Source organism: Fulmarus glacialis, unplaced genomic scaffold (assembly GCF_000690835.1).
Source record: "Fulmarus glacialis isolate BGI_N327 unplaced genomic scaffold, ASM69083v1 scaffold8055, whole genome shotgun sequence".
NCBI lineage: Eukaryota > Metazoa > Chordata > Aves > Procellariiformes > Procellariidae > Fulmarus > Fulmarus glacialis.
The window spans coordinates 40,350-58,159 of record NW_009214900.1 but is presented as its reverse complement, the minus strand read 5'-3'; the positions used below and the strand labels follow the sequence as shown (position 1 = coordinate 58,159).

Below are 17,810 nucleotides of genomic sequence, written 5' to 3'. Positions count from 1 at the left end.
ATATTTTTAAAAATTTCTTATGTATTTTATTTAAAAAAAAAAAGCTTTTCTGGCATCTTTTCAGTTAAGTCACATTCTCAGAATAGAAACAGGCAGCAGGTCTGCCACTCCACCATGGAAGGCAGGTCTGGATTCTTCTGTGCCTTGACCATTTTTGACCCGCATGACCCTTGTCATATCACTCACATTTCCCTTTTGTTTCTTTGTCCATACAACAGACGTACTAATAGCCATCTTCTTAAATTTTTGTAGGTTAAGTAGAAAGGTTGCATAAGTGCATATAATAACAGTATTATTTTATTATATGAGAATTTGGATTTAATATTGTATGTGCTAAACAGCTTGCAGGGAAATGTTTTCCTGTCTGTCCTATATAGTTGATCGCAGTTTGAGAGTTTTAAACCTGAAGGTCATATTTCTGTTGGCTATCCCTTTGACCAAACAAGTGGCTGAACTTCATGGTTTACAGGCAGATTTCCTTATCTCTCTTTTTCAAGAGACATATAAGTCTTGATTGCTGGAGTTATTGTGAAGCAAGCAATAAGTAACAAGGTGGAGGGAGGGGAGGGAAGACACTCACTTCAAGACCAGTACCCTGTAGATGCCATTTTAGAAAGCAAATATTGTACCTTGTAATTGTAGCACAAGAACAAAAGGGAGGGTGTTTTGCTTGGGGGCTTTTTTGTTTGTTTGTTTGGGGAGATGATAAACTCTAAGTGAAGTGTGCTAGCAATAGCAAGAGGTCTTCCCACGACAAACTATGCTTATAAAAGAGACATTATTAGCTTGAGGTCGGTCTCATGGTGTACAGGACTCCCTTTAATTGTTTCTGTAGAATAAAAACAACACTACTTCCATGCCAAAGAGACTCAAAATAACAAGTATCTTCTAGCAAAGCTAGTTTAAAAAAAACCAGGACATTCTTGACTGATTTAATACTGTTTGCCTAAGTAATGCAAACTTGTCACTCTTGTTTGAAACCTCCAAGTTATTTTAAAACAATTCCATTTATAATAATTTATGAAGTATCTGTGACTGTTATTTCCAGCTCTTTTGTTTTGTGAAGAGCATTTCTTGAATAGTCTTTTTTTTTCCCCCTTTTTTTCCTTCAGCACAGATCTGAAAATAATGAGTTAACTTCACAGTTTTATGAATAGGGGCCATAATGAGACTGAAGTGTGTATGTTGATTAAAGGAAAAAAAATTGAAATCTTTGTGAAACAGCAAAGAAATTACAGCTTTAAGGCCATGGTTCCATTCTGCAGGTCAATCAAACAAAAAAGTTACTTTACATTTTTTGGTTGCAGGCATTATTGCCTTGGCTAAAGCAAATGTCATTCAAATAGTCTGTAGAGATGTAACTTTGGAAAAACAAAATAATGATGCAGACATTCTTTTTAGCTAGTCGTATAGCTGGTTTCTGTTTGGTTTCCAATTTCCCCTCTAAGTACTAAGAATGTATATTTAATCCATAATTGAAAAGAAAAATGTGCCGGAAAAAGATATACATGATAGCTATTCAAGATACACATATTTTAACATGTACTTATTTGTCTTAATTAAAGCATAGCTTCAGAAGCAGCATTGTGTTTTAATGGAAAATCCTTCATAGAAAGCATGTTGAAAAGCTTCAGATACATAGATGTGCATGATAAAACAGTGGTGCACTGCCTGTTCCCCAGTGATCAAGAGGTTAACCTTAATTCATTTCTTCCCCTCCCTTAAACAGGTTCTGTGAGCAGGGCTGCAAATTAGTGCTTGGAAGACACAGCAGGAAGATTAGCTTTAGGGAGGAAAGGACTCCCCACTCCCGCTCTTAGGAACCTCACCTGGAGAGTGCATTTCCTTTTCTACTTAAGCTAACGTATTATGCCTTCTTGTCACGAATGTTATTCCTTGAGGAGAAGTCCTCACCGGCTCTATCTCGCAATCTGCTGAATCATTCCAAGTGTGCAGTAGAAGAGAAGAGAGCAATAAGGCTGTAGCAAGAGGGAGGCAGAAAACCACTTAGGCTTTGGCCAGAAACACGAATCCCAGTGTGGTACATCATATGGGACTCCTTCACCTGCCAAGGGGAAGGAGGATTCCCATGTTTCCCCTGTGCTCACACTGGCCTGAAGAAGAGCTACAACATTGCCCACTGTTTCCCAAGATACCCTCAAGATACAGAACTGTATAAATACTGGCATTCATATGATGCTGTCGGACAATATTCATTGGGCAAGCACAAACTACACCTTTCTAACACTGAGAAGTCACAATGCTGCTCTTTACCCGCTGGGGCAAAGAAGGCATCTCCTTCCCAAACTTCAAGCATCTACAACTGATGTATTGTTGAAATTGTTAACAGGTGAAAAGGGGAAACTTTACCAGTAATGGGAAAAATATAGAAATCATTCTATAAGGAATCTATCTTTTACTTCACAACTGAAATAAAATTGGGGTATTTTGTTGTTTTGCATATAGAATCATAGAATCACGGAATCATTAAGGTTGGAAAAGACCTCTAAGATCATCGAGTCCAACCGTTAACCCAACACCACCATGCCCACTAAACCATGTCCCTAAGCGCCTCATCTACACGTCTTTTAAGTACTTCCAGGGATGGTGACTCTACCACTTCCCTGGGCAGCCTGTTCCAAGGCCTGACCACTCTTTCAGTAAAGAAGTTTTTCCTAATGTCCAGTCTAAACCTCCTTTGGCGCAACTTGAGGCCATTTCCTCTCATCCTATCGCTTGTTACTTGGGAGAAGAGACCAACCCCCACCTCGCTACAACCTCCTTTCAGGTAGTTGTAGAGCAAAAATAGTCTAAAAATAATCTAAAAATAGTCACCAAATCTGTATTTGTAGGTATTTTTAAACAGTTTAAAAACATGCGTAGAAGAAAATATGTACAAATAGAATCACTTTCTCACAGTACAGAGTGATTGTCACATAGTGGTCATCTATATCTAGTATAAGAGAGGCATTAGCCCAGTGCAGAATTTCCCATTGTGATTAGTGTTTTCCAGTGCAATGTTGTATATATTCTCAGAAAGCTTCTGATGGATGGCTTGTTTCCTCCCGCTTCTGTGGAATTCCCAAGGATATATACAGCCTTCCACAGTATCTCCATCCCATGTAGGTATTTGCTGTAATTGCCAGGAGATGGTGTATGGTCTCTGGGTAGAAAGAAGGTGACCATCTGTGTCATTCCAAATGGAAGGAGCTGTTCAGCAAGCCTTCAACTCACCAAAGTAATCGTCTGAGTATGCCATGATACAGCCCTCCTGGGTTAATAGTAAAGGTGAAGTTCCACATCCATACTGCTCCCTTCCTACTCTACTGTATCTCTAGGTGATACTCAGGTGGTGCACATTTAGATGTAATTTTTGCTTGTGAATTTTGCTCTTTTTCCCCTTGTTTTACCTCATTGACACAATCTTCTTCACCATAGGTTCTTCAGAAAACTCTCAGGAGTCTGTGCTAATAGTGGGCTGAGGGAGTTAGGAGGCAAAGCAGTGTCACCCCCTACCTTCTTCAGCCCCTGGGGATTCATGACTGTTTAGCATGACTCGATTGATTATCACCTTCAGAGAGCTGTACTGAGGGGCCTATGAGGACAAAACTCAATGCAAACTTCTACAAGGACCTCTGAAGTCTTGTGAGATTTGGGATTAGTCTTTTCTATAAGGGACTTGAGGTTCCTACCAATGTTGTTGGGGCTAGCATTTATCTATGTTGTGGCTGGTATCTTTCAAAGGATCAATTTGTTATGATCTACAGTACCTTCAGCTCCCTTCAGATTCAACTAGATCTGATGGGACTCAACACTGAACATGACACTTGCTGAAGGTTTTACACGATGAAGAAGGTTAAGGGTAGTCACTGTCCTACCTCATAGTTCTGCAGTCTGAGTATGAGTGTATCAAGTTTCCCCAGTAAAGCTTTGGCACCGCTTTTGATGAGAATTGAAGGACTTCGTCTGCCCATTAACAAAATTTGATGCAGCTTTTAAATTATCCTCGGCAAATGATATGTTTCCTTTTTCTTGCAGGTATCAGAGATTTGAAAAAGCATTTCTGCTAGCTGTTGATATAGGTGCTCGGGACCTGTTTATGGTGAGTCATTTCTGGAGACAGGCTGTTGTCAGGGTGCTAGTTGTCAGCTTTTGTGCACGTTAGAATGGTTCCCTGTCATTTGCAGTCTTAGACACATACTGAGGACAGAACTATTCTACCTGGTTTGCCCTTTGCCATCATGAAACTCATCAGTAGGAACTGAGTATCTTTAGAGTCATTGACATTTTCCCTAGCATGGCCTAAAGGCTATTCTTTATTTTCCAGGAATTAATGTATATGTTTTTGAATTTTCCCCTTCTTCATCTGTCCTGATGTGGGTGAATGTCATCTTTCACTCTAATAAGCTTATACGTTTCTAATCCATTCCTTTAAGAAGTGCAACTGCTGAGTCCTGGATACAAGAGCTGGCCATATCCTGGGGATCCTGAATGCTCTTAGTTTGTCTCTTAGGGTTTTGTGAAAAGTGACAAATTATGAACGCTTCTACAGGTACTTTTAAAACAACAAAGCTCAGCAGCATCAATCCAAGGGTTTTTACATTTCATGCACTCTCTGCCCCCTCCCATTTAATTAGCTACAAAAGTAAAATTAACCAGCTCTTAAAAGGTCCTCTGTGTGAGCTCTGCAGGAGGCTCTTGTTTTATAAGATCTTGCACCACAATGTCACAGTGAGGTCAGATGGACAAAGCCAATCGTGCTTTCCTAGTCTCTCAGCATGTTGCTGCTCCACAGCTGATTTCATTGTTTTCAAAGAAACAATAGGAAAGGGGCTTGTTGAAAAAAAGGCCCTTTGAACGATTCGTTTGCTTGACTCTTTTGCATAATGAAGACATTCTGTTGTTTAAATTAAGCTTTGACACTAGATGTTAATATCATTTATCCCATTAAGTCACTTGCCCTGCTAGTTTGATCCTGATATTTAAATTGTATGTTAAATTACACAATTAAATCCTGCTTTTATGGGTTATGAAAATTCCCTTCTAATTATATAAAAAGTTGTGTGAACCTTTTGATGTTTTTTTCACAGCTCTAATCATCTGGCTTGTTCCATCTAATTAGAAAGATGTGAATACTGCGATAAACTTTTCTAAGTATGCATCAAAAGAATGTGATGGAAATGTCAGACTTTTAGGAAATTCATTATGTGTTTTATGTTTACGCTCCTTGATTTTTCCTCTTTTTAGCTCATCTTTTTCCTTTTCTCTTTTTATTGAATGTACCGTCTTCAATACAAATTTTATGCCTAATCAAGCTAAGCACTGGTGCAGCCACATAGAAGATTCAGACTGTAACATGTCTGCAGCAGGTTACAGCTTTTTGTTGGGGGGTCTCCCCCCATACAGATAATAAATTCTCCCTGAGGCCATTCTGGCAGAACAAATGACCCAGCATTTGGCCTGCCGTCTCAAGGGCCCTCTCTCATATGGCCGGGAGCATTTCCTACATGATCTTTTTCTCTTTCCTTCCCTCTGCTGACAGCAGGACTGAGGGAGCACCTCTGTCCCACTGTTGGGTCAAGAGATGGGTGCAAAGCTGCTAACAAGAGGGAGGAACTGTCAGTACCTGGCTCCACAAGTGGTAACATGTCCTCCTCTCAACAAAAAGGTTCTCCAACTTTCTTCAAGAGGAGTTTCAATGTTCACAGAGAAATTAGCTCCATCCTTTCCTACTCTTCTTTGTTTTCCCTTTTCTCTCTCAACACCTACTCTCCATTTCCCATCTCACCAATGCTCTTAAACATAAATACATATTTCCACATAGTTCCTTCTGGCTTACATTACTGTGAGATCAAAACCAGTTCTATATTGTCCTCCTTCTGTTTGCATTACCTTTGAGATTCCTCATAGTTTCCCCTAAATCATGCAACAAGCAGCACACACACCTCTGTTAACTCGCTGCCTCCTCTGGGGAAATGTCCTTTTGCTAATTCGTCTCCGAAGTAAGGTACTAATGAACAAACTTTGCAATAAGCTAACAATGGCACTGCTGCAAATCTACTAAGTACAGGACTCAAGAAGTTTAAAGGTGCATATGTCATAAAAAGTATTTATTTGTGCCACGGTAATTTCTAGGGAATTAGGCTTCATTGCACTAAATATTGTGTGAAAATTAGATAACCTGTTCCGTGAAAGCTTACAGTTCTTCTAGGTATTAGTATAACAATACTATTGCTAAGCAAGGTTTGTGCATCCTTCACTTCTGCTTAACACTGAATAATTTGTGTATATTGTTTATATAGGTCAAAATACAATTAATAATATACAACTTGACTTTACCTATATTTAAAGCATTTATGATTATGTGCAGTATGAATAAGTAATATATAGGTCAATTATTTGTACTGTTGTTTTACAGACCAACCAAATCCATTTATAAAACCTCAGATGGTTCTAGGAGTCACGCCACCTTATTGCCAATTAATTTAATGGGATTTCAAGAAGAAATAGTAGACTAAAGAAAGATATCTGATGACATAAGCGAAATGAGAAAGAAAAAATCCATTTATTAAAGGGGAACAGAGAAGGAACAGAAAAGGAAAGGATAGAGAAAGCAGATATAACAGAGGCTGAGGAGGATCCAAACGTTGAATACCCATCTCCTGAGACTTCTAAGGAAATGTCCCATGTCTTGGAGAATTTATCCTGAGCATCTCTTTCACCAAACAGGGCTCTGCAGCATTCCTGTTATTTGTTTTGAGATTGCAAAGAAGTTTGAGAGAATGCTATCTGAGGGCTAATTTCTTTCATAGAAATGAAAAAGAAAAAAAAAAAAAGGCTTAAAAGTTAGTCCTATAGCTATAGCGTCACTAGTATGATGCCATAACAAGACACACATACACTGCTGTGCCTCTCCATAAGCTTTACCCTCACGTCACATCTAAGTCCATCAATTATTATCATCTCCTACAAAGTTCAATAAAAAAATAAAACTGAGAAGGACATAATATCATGAACAACAGCTACATTTATTGGACAGTGACTGATCCAATCTGTAACAGAAAAGATCAAGCAATAGAAGGGTTGTTAGCTTGAAATCCTTTTGTAGTATGCTCCAGCTCTCAGCTGCTGAAAATTCAAAAGGCCATCCCACGTACCAAAGGTAGCAAAAAATGCAAGGAAAAGACACTTTAATAAAACTGTCAGATCTTGGGTGATACACTGATGAGGAAAGTGCATGTTTCGAAGAAATGTTGGAATTTTGCCCAGAAATATCCTATAGACAAATGCACATCAGTGTTTCAAATGACTCCTGCTCACCGAGCGCCAGCTCTGTGAGTCACAAAGATGAGGGTAAAAAGGAAGTGGTCCAAAAACTAATCAAACTGTTAAATGATAAAATACAGCCCTTTCAGCAAACTCCTGATAAGCAGCTGGAAATTGTTTTTATTGTCACCATTGTTTTTGAGAGGGACGTGATCTTTGGACTGATAAATTCTTAGATAATTGTGTGAAAAACTCTGTAATGAATATTCAGCTAATTTAATTCTTTTTTTTTCTGTCATTCTTTAGGGCACCCTGTAATCCAGTGTTTCTTCTTTCTCTTTTATTTATTTTCTAGTTTTATTCTACTCAGAGAGTTATAAATTCTTAGAAAAATCCAATTTTGCTGGCTTATTTGAATGAGGAACACCTAAATTTGAGTTAAATTTGAGTTAAATAGGAGGTTTTATATCTGTTATCTTTTCTTTCTAAAGCTTGTTTAGAGATAGAGACGAGAGCTACTTTTTTAAAAAAATTCTTTATGACAGCAACTTGAGGAACCACGAAGAAAGCCACTTACCAGCCTACTGCTATATCTTTATTTCTTACAAGGCCCCCATTAGTTAGCGATGAATATGTAGTGTCTTTACATTTCTTTACTCAAAACAGAAAACATGGGCAAAAACAAGATCTGAAAGTGACATGTTTTGATACACACCGCATGCACAACCTCTTAACTGAAAGAACTTTGTCATTTTCTGCAGTTGCTTCCATCCCCTCCCCAAGTTTATTATTTCAAATTGCATTGAAGTATACAATACTTCTCTTAGTTTAAACTACAAAAAGGCAGTCATTAAGCATAGTCAGAATGTATTTTACATTAGTGAACACAATCTGCCTATACATTCAAATCTTTGTAAGTTCAGACTTGTTCAAGAGCCCTTAGGTTTTCTATTGTTATCTAAATAAGCTGACAATATCTACTGTTTAATCTTCGTAGAAAATCATACCTTGCTACTCAGGCCCTTTTCTTCTGACAACCATGTTAGACCTACAAAGAGAGGAAATAGAGAGTTCGCAACAAGTTCGTAACTCATTACTTTGCTCCAAGACACTTGCACGTTTTTTAAGTCACATCTGTGTCTGTAATTAGAAAATGGTGCCGTCTCCTGCAGACTGTTGGGATCCTGCAAGTCAGTACCAGGTTTTCCTGCTTAGTCTCAGTTTCCCTAACATTCTCAGTTTGCTTCTTATTTTTGGTTGGTTTTTTTTTTTAATTATTATTATTAAATGAGGGGATAATAAAAGCAGCATCTTTTTCTCCTAATACTATTACTCTCTCTTTTTTCATCTAGCTTCTCTTTCTAGAGTAAGGTCACTTTTTCCTGTAGGAGTTTCTGTGATATTGATGAAGGTGGCAGTAAACTCACACTGAGAAGGATAGTTTCACCTGAAATCTTCTGCATTAGTGAGAATATGGTTGCTTTTATGGTATACAGAGGTCAATATTTCCAGCAAATACTCCTTTTCCCTTTAAATTCCTGCATGCAGATATATTGCACAATAATGGCCAGGAAGGACTTAAATCTTTGGATACCAAATGGCATCTTCAGCAAAGAAGAGGGAAAAAAAAACTTTGCCAACTGTTCTTGGGTTTCCGTCACTTCATATGTCTCAGTTCATGCACAGAGCAGCCTGTGGCTGTGATGCCAAAGGAGAAGGGGGTTAATTGTCTCTTTATTAATGGTCAAGGATGAAACTTTACTTCAAGGGCCAAAACCAAGGGCAGTGAGACTGTAATTTGTCAGCGGGAATATATTCTCCCACAAATTGTGCTGTAGTACAGGTGGTTTTCACCTCAAAGGTTAACACACAATAAAAAGCCTTGCAATTCAGCATGTAATGATGCACCCCTGCTGCAGCCCTCTGATTTTTAACTCTAGATTAAGGACTAGATCCAGAGTATTGGCAACTATTCATGCTAGACAACAACATTTTTGGAAAGCCCCTTGTGGTCCAAGAGTGACTCAGGAATCATGTCACCTATGTGGGTGTTAAAACCATTGAGCAACCATTGTTGCTCTTATTATCTCTAATATCAGCACAAAGAGGACCACCATCACCTTACTGAAAGAACAGTAAGTGTAACATGACAACCTCCAAACAAAAATTAGTCCCAAAAGAGCTCTACCCCAAAACTCATGTACTAGATGGAAACTTAACACGCTTCAAATAGGGGCTGTCAGCCAGAAGAGTTCCAGTACTTCAGATCTGGTTTACACAGAGCCACCTCCTATCAACCCTCTCTTAATTCATGTTGCACCAACAGAAGTTACCTTAAAAGCAGACAGATTGGTTTCTTTCATACACTGAGTCAATAGCTTCACTTTTATCAGTGCATGATTGGTCAGTGTTTTATTCATTGCTGTATTCAACAGCACAAGTAAGATAATAAATTTGCATTGGGAGAGAATTAAAATGTAATGGTAGGTTCATCAGTTCCATCTGTGTTTGTGATCTAAATAATAAAAGAACCTCTTTCTTTCAAAATCCCTTTTGTTACTCCTATGAGATTCATTTTAGATTAATCTTTTTTTTTTTCTCTTTTATTTCCAAAGGACATCCATTACCTTGCACTAGATAAGGGTGAATTGGCACTAGCTGAAGTGGCAAAGAAAAAGGCTAATGACATTGATGCAGAATCAATAACTACTAGAATTGGTAAGAATTAATGGTGTTTAAAAAGCCCTTTTTGTTTTAATCAATACTTGTCCTGTACAACACCGTGTTATATTTGTAGGGGAGTTATTGTTTCGATTGCATTGTTTTCTTTGAAAGCGAGACAGTATTTTTATTCATAACTAAAGAGGGAGGCTTATAAAAATAACATAGCTTTGCCTTTCAGTACACACGTGAGGATTGTGTCAACGCAATAGCTACAAAGCAAAAAAGATTTATACTATGCCTATATAGAAAAGTTCAGGCTGTACAAACTGAACTGAGTGCAAGAGGTAAGGGACTGAATCTGAAAATCTTTGTTCATACCAGCGTTAAAGGCCAGGTATGGCAACCTCATTCACCTTTAAATATTTGCTCGTGCACGCTGTGCCAACAACTGGAGTCACATCATGAATGCTTTGGCAGCATTCAGATGAAACATTTACTGATGTGAACACAGGCTCATATCCTGACTTTAAAGTAACAGCTTTGCATGCAGTGGGATTCTTGCAGTTCCATAAGGAATATTGATGCAAAAATTGCAGGGTTAGACTACTAGCTCAAACACAGACAACTTTTCAGGCAGGGGAATTCATAACTCATTCACTTTCTCCTTGTGTTTCCTCTGAATTGTCATAAAGAGATGTATGCAAATATGTAGACCGTTCTGATTTCAGGCCTATAGCATGAACCAAGCAGAAGGAGTCTAAGTCTAGGTAGCTGACCTCCAGCATAGAGAAAGTAGACAAAGGATAAAAAAAGAACACCCAGCTTGGTGTCATCTGCAAACTTACTGAGGGAGCACTCGATCCCCTCATCCAGATCGTTGATAAAGATATTGAACAGGACCGGCCCCAAAACTGAGCCCTGGGGAACACCGCTCGTGACCGGCCGCCAACTGTATTTAACTCCATTCACCACAACTCTCTGGGCTCGGCCGTCCAGCCAGTTTTTTACCCAGCGAAGAGTGTACCTGTCTAAGCCGTGAGCCGCCAGCTTCTCTAGGAGAATGCTGTGGGAGACAGTGCCAAAGGCTTTACTGAAGTCCAGGTAGACAAAAGTTTACAAAGGTACCTGAGACTTATCTCCAATCACTATCTATTCTCTTACACTTAATCCAGAAAATTTAAGCCTTAATCTGTGTCTTCGTTTAATTCCTTGCAAACTAACAATATTACTAGATTTCTGAAGTTAGGCTATTTTTAAGTTTACTGAGAGCCTTATATAGTATTATAGACACATACAGAGAGGGATAGGGAAGAAACCTGAGGTGATCACAAATGTCTTACTTGCATATCAGACGTAATACACGTGTTACTACAGTTCAGTTAGAAATGTGCAGGCACACAGTCTTCCCCTCCTTCAGAGCAGTCCTGCAGTTACGTCTGTAATGCCCCATAAGCATAAATTATGAAAGTAATTTTATATGATAAAGTCTTTAAAGTGTTCTCATTTGCTGAATAATTAACTATCAGAATGATTTAAAATACTTTTCAATGCCCCTGGGACAAACTGTCACTGAGATTCAGTCTATAAACAGTAATGAATTTGCATCCAGTTCATTTTATATGAAAATAAACAGGAATCTCCCATGAGTTCGTTTTACTGCAGATTGGATCTCATCTTTGATTGGATCACCAACATGTGAAATCTCAGCCACATGTTTTGTTTTATTATACTTTATTCCAACGTCCTCTCATGTTGATGTTTTTATTTCATAAACTGTTGTTAGCAAAAAAGGTGTCATGAGGCATGAACTTTGTGGACCCAGTGAAAACAAAAGATAACAGGTGCTTTATATGTAAATTACTATATTTATCCAACATTTTGAGAGGGGTAGAAAAACTCATGCCAGAGCCAGAAGCTTTAAAATGCAATTTCAAACAAGCCTCTGTCCCCTAACCTAAGCCCAGTCCTCTTCATCTAGTCCCTGCTCTCTGGGGCTTTCAGCCATTCAGTTCACCAATGGTCACACTTCCCAGATCAAACTTCTTGAGCACCCACTTCAGGCTTCTACAAGAAGGCAGCAACCTAAGCAAACAGAGGCGACAAGGTGCAATCAGTGATCCCAAGTTATACTGAACACCTCCCTAGATAATATATGGCCTCTCTACAGCATATTTCGTATATATATTACAGTATAATATTTGGTCCTAAATAGTACAAATGTGAACCGTTCTCGTATATCAACATCTGATGATATTTCCTGAGCTAGCCCATCCCCAAAACTCTGCTCAACACTTGAAAATAACATGAGTCAGTGCTCCTGGCTGATTCCCAAGCCCTTGAGAGTGCTCCATCTTGCCCCAGATATATTTAATTTGTCAAGATATTTCTGTGTACAGGGCTCACTTCAAACATAATATTTTTCAAACTCAGACTTTTGGAAAAGTTTCAACCTCCTACAAATAATGTAGAACAATATAATTTCAGCTTAAATTTATAGATGTCATCCAGAGTTCTGTAATCATTGGTAGATTCCTCACATATATTAGATAAAGATTTGTGTCAAGATAAAACCAGAAATAGATTGATTATTTTAAAATTTTCTGAATTTTAGCTTTTCTCAGTTCTTCACATGGTCGTGGTTTGCTAAACACTGTTTTGAAGAAGCCACCATCAAAGCTAAGAATATCTGGGTGCATGTGATAAAAACACCTCTAGACCTTCAGAGCATAGTAGTTTTGTGACAATAATTGCTGAGCAAGGTGAAGTGTCAAGTGAACTTGCTGCTATTCCCTGCTATGGTTTTGGCAGAATCAGGTATTTTATTCAACTGATTAAATCTTCTAAAGAACATTATTCTTATAAGATTTTATGTTTGACAGCCTGTGAAAATGCATCTTGAGACATGAGAAGATTGAAGTAATGGTACTATACATCTCAGAGACCGCATTAGCTGTCTCCTCTTTCCCCACTCCCATTTGATCAGCAGACCAGTGGCCATAGATATTGTGGTTTCCTCTGCCAAAGATTTCCTGTTGAATTATTTCTGTAGTAGATCTACAGGTTCCTTAACGAGGTCAGGGAGTTCTCATTTAGCCTTGCCTAAAATATATTCTGTGCACCTCATTTCACTTGATTAAAACAGAGAGGACTTTCTTCAATATTGACAATATTTGTAGGCTTACTAATAAATTCAGTTTATGGGTGTAGCCTCACATATATGGTCCTGGAACACAAGTAACTGGTACAATATTGTCCGTGGTGCAAGAGTGCATCTGTTCAGTGCTGTAAACTGTAGGTTGCTAATGTAAAACTTGAGTTGCAAAGAACTGACATGGCACAGCCTGTTAAGAAATGCCATAACTAATAATGATCATGGAGGTGAAGAACTCAGCCTTTCAGACATCATTGCTCAATGAATATCCAAGAGCATATGTAGTCAGTGTCAGAAAGTTTCCCAAGGCCAACTTCCAACAAATTACATTAGGGCCTAGCAAGATGATTTTAACCTTCAAATCAATAGCTTTCACCCAAAAGGGATTCATGTTGTGACAAGACAGATAACTGCTGCATAGTTGAAAGGCAAATTGGGAAACCTTGTATTTCTACTTAGAATTAAATTCAGAGTATTAGTTACACTAATGTTTAGGCAACATTTCTAACAGAGGTATCTTAATAAAAACACTGATGTTGAGATAATTGCATTGTTCTGAAATGCTAGATGGGACTGACTAACATTTTGGTGGTTCAGTAATGTCTCATGAAAGCACTTGAGGTTTTTCCACTTAAAATAGAATTTTAAAACATTTCTGGAAATATTCCATATTGTTTTCAAGTGAGATAGGAAATCTTATCAGTTCTCACAGAGACTGAGGTCTGATTTCCCACAGTTTATAAAATGACATTCAAAATGTAGGGGCCCTAAATACTTCACCTTACTGGCAAGGAACGTCACCAGTTTGAACCTTAAGTGGAGAATTTATTCATTTCTTCTTAGTTCTGTGATAGTATTTTATATTTAATGGCTTACATGTTCTTTGTGATAATTAATAATGACACATGCTATAGTGTTTTGTCTTCCATACAGTGTGTCTGAGATACCAGTCTGGTCTTGCATACAGTCTGCTACCTCCAAATCACTTGTAATTTACTGAGATCTTCCCCTATTCCTGACAGTCCTGGCAAGCCTGCTCGCATTTCGAGACCGTGTTTAGAATTGTCCCCCTGTTTTTGTAACCTTCTCTGGCCCTAGTTGATAACATTTGTTCCTCTTCTGATCCATAATGACTCCTTTCATCTATCAAGCAATAGACTTCTTCCTTACCCTCATGTACCCTCTCTGACGCTGATGAAAAAGCCTTCTTCATTTCCTGCTCTTCCTTGGCACACATATCTTTCTCTTGCTATCAAGTTTCAAGTTAACTGAGAATCTTAGCCTTTTATTTCATGGCATGATTTTTATTTCACTGCGTAACATGTTTATGGCATGCTTAAAAGGTATTATCCAATACACAGATGAACTGTGAAAGATTCGGGGACACCTGTTTATGCTACAGTGTTTTGGAGCTCTTCTCCCTTCAGTGTAAGTGTTAGATCTCTCTCTCTATTTATTTAGATTTTCAGTTTAAGTCAATCAAAACCTCTAGAATCAAATCCTTTGCTTTTATTTTTCTAATAATGTGGGTTTTTCCCCAGAGAGCCAGAAAAACATTTTTAATGAAAAATGTTTTTTAAGTGTGATTGGCAGTTAACCTATGGCAAGAAATTAGTTTCCACAAGCACTTTTTAAATTTTGTGCCACACAAGATGAGTGTCTTTGAAGATCCATAGTAATTTTAAATTATTTAACTGTGCTTGTGTGTACACTCTCGTGCATGTATCAAACCACACACAGCATTTGATGCAGAGCCCACTAAACACAGTGAAAAGATTTCCACCATCTTCAGTGGGCTTTGGATGGGGGATTTTAGCAAGTAACAAGCTCACGTGTAGGCCTGGCATTACCAGAACTCCTGCCCTCTACCAAAAAATGACAAAGAGCCTGGTTTGGAAGGACACTCTACTTGATGTAGACTGCTCAAGTCCCCTGGTTTCAAGAGGAGCAGGTGGCACCCAGCACTCATGGTATGGAAGCCTATTGCAATGGTGGTTCCGAATTCACAGCTTGGCATACCTGCCTCATTGGGAGTGTAACAATATGTTCCCATATAAGTAAGTGGATCTGCTGAATCTTCTTCTTTATTCTGATGTTTAGCTTTTTGTAAATCACGTTTTTAGTTTTCCAACTAGTAGTGAGGATTTTACTCTATCGAGAGGTTGCAGGCATTAATTGCTCCCTTCCTTGTGTTCTTTTCAAGAAGTGGAATCATTAGTTTTACTTAAGGTCTATAGTAGTTACTTTACTTAAGGTCTATAGTAATGCCAAACTATTTTTGGCTCCACCTCATCTCACCTCTCCGCTTGCTTGTGTTATGATGTCAGTTTTGATCTATACCTTCCCACTGCTAGACAGCTTTGCCTAAAGACATAATCCTCAGCCCCTAATAATTATAAGTACATCAAAGGCTAGCTGGTTTGCTTAGCTGCAGAGGTCTACACAAAGATCTGTGTATCTTCACTTGAAAGAGATTTATAGTTTTGTGTCAAGCTTTAGAATAATCATGGCATTCAATTTTTTTCCCTTCTTTATCGTGACGTATTCTTGTCCACTACAGAACCTGATTTAAAAAGCACCTCTACATGCCTGAAGTGAAGACACTATTCTCCTTAATATTTTAATTTCAATGATCCCCATATTTTGTAATAATATCTGTCAGTAGTAAAATTATGCCCTATTTAATAAGAAAAATTCTTACCAAGAAGTCATAGATTAACTATTTTTTGCCTTCATTTTAAATGATGTATTGAGTAGAAAAAGAGAAAAATCAGTAACTGGAAGAGCCAGCTTTAGGGACTTAATTTTTTTGTATCTGTAGCCACATGCTATGGTTTATAAACAAAAAATTTACAGTATTTCCAAATTCTGGGCATTGAAGGAGTTGATTGTGTCTGGTCTGTATTTATTCTACTAAAAATTAGGTTATTGCAAGGTATGTGAGGTCTGTCATCTCAGATCTTTTCAGTATATTTCCATCTTATCCCTATAACCTCCAGCGAAGTTGATGCACATAGACAATAGAGAATGAATGACACTAATTACCAAGTAAACAACTTACTTGCCGTGGCAACATATCAAGAAGTTACAAAAGTGAAAACAGATCACAGAGAGATTCCTTGGGTGAGGATGTTACATGATAAAGAATAGTTCAGCATAAAAGATCTCAAAGGGATGCCCATGGCATGGCATTGAAGTAAAGAGAAGCAAGTCAGTACTCAAGTATCCATTGACATTATAGCTAGGAATTTAAGTAGGAATTTGATTTCTCAGCACTAACTCCATAGACTGAAGTGAATTTAAATAAAAAACACACATAGTTAAAATAACTGTTGAAACAAACTATCAAAGAAATTGAGGCAGGGAAAGTGTCTTTGCATGGAGACTAAATGAATACCTTTCTGGGAAATAGGTTTTAGCCAAATATAATTTATGCATTAGTCAAACACAAGTTTTTCTGGCTCGGTGTAGGATACCTGGATGAAATTTAATGGCCTCTAATTCACTGTAGGTCAAACTAGATGATTTACACTGTATCATTATAGTATAATACTCATATGTGCTGGATTCCAGTCTTGCCTACAGCTCTGTGAAAAAGCCCCTGGTAAATCTCCCATTAGCTTCAAAAGGCCCACATGTAGGCTAAAAGACTGCAGTTAAAAGCCACATAATGTATATTCACACATCTCATAGTATGCACGTGTATGTGTACATAAGTGGGTGTTATATTTACACATACACAGCCAAAATCTGGCCAGTCATAAAAATAGCTCCAAATACGAACATAAGCGCTGGATTAATTATTACGTATTTATATTTTGCATCATGACATCAGCAGCCACAGAATCCGCTGCTGCTTTTTTTTCTGAAGGAACAAGAAATAATCACAGCAGGAGGTGCTTTCATAATTGCTGTAGCTGCCTGAGAGCTGCCTATCTGTATGTTCACGGTGTGTCAGAGGCATGTTTGTCTCACACACCCTAGAGCCATCCTTGAGCCTCTAGTTTTCTGATAGGGAATTCACCGGTTGCACTTCTACGCACTGAAAAGAGTTGGCAAACACATATTTGCATGGCAGTTGGTATGTGTTTTGTCCTGTTTGTTCTGCGTAATGTAACATGATGTGACAGGCTGCAATTCATCACATCAGTGGCATGACAGCAGAGGAATTGAAAAGAGGTATAATGGTGGGCTGATGTGAGGTGTCAATTTAAAGTTCAATTGTAATATTTCAACATTAAGTCTTTTTATAATGGCCTACTGAAGAATTATCACCAAATATTCCCCGTGCAGGTGAGTTTTAGAAGTAGTGATCAGATACAGCATAGTCAACGTCAGGAGAAGGCTGTAGGTTCCTGTGCTCAGAAGGACCTTGTAAATATGAGAATCTTTGCACATCTGGTTTCTGATCAAACAAACAAACAAAAACGTTGAAGGACTATTTATTGCCTCCTCTTTCACTACAATCCCCAGCCACACCACAGGCTCTTAAGTGGGGGTACCATGGAATTGCCCACGGCAAAATCAGAGGTTGAGGCTGTTTTCCTCCAAAGACTCCTGCACAAGAGACTGCTTGACGGTTCACCCCTGAAAAACTCCCGCAACAAAAGCTAAGGTGTTTGATGACCTGATGTTAGTTCTTGTTGAATGCTTTCAGCCTAACAAAACCAAGTTCCCTGTTAAAATCCTGTCTCAGGGCTGGTGACATTCTAATCAGGATATCGCTGGT

The 17,810-nt window shown here is 38.3% G+C and overlaps 1 protein-coding gene across 1 annotated transcript in view; it reads left to right on the top strand.

Moving 5' to 3' along the window:
- Window positions 1-17,810, top strand: part of WDPCP (WD repeat containing planar cell polarity effector) — a gene marked incomplete at its 5' end in the record, with an annotated part of 92,881 nt that overhangs the window by 40,274 nt on the left and 34,797 nt on the right. Inside the window, 2 exons of the mRNA XM_009578744.1 lie at window positions 4,039-4,102; window positions 9,882-9,984. Of these exons, the coding sequence (XP_009577039.1) occupies window positions 4,039-4,102; window positions 9,882-9,984 (167 nt within the window). The remainder of the gene's footprint in view (window positions 1-4,038; window positions 4,103-9,881; window positions 9,985-17,810) is intronic.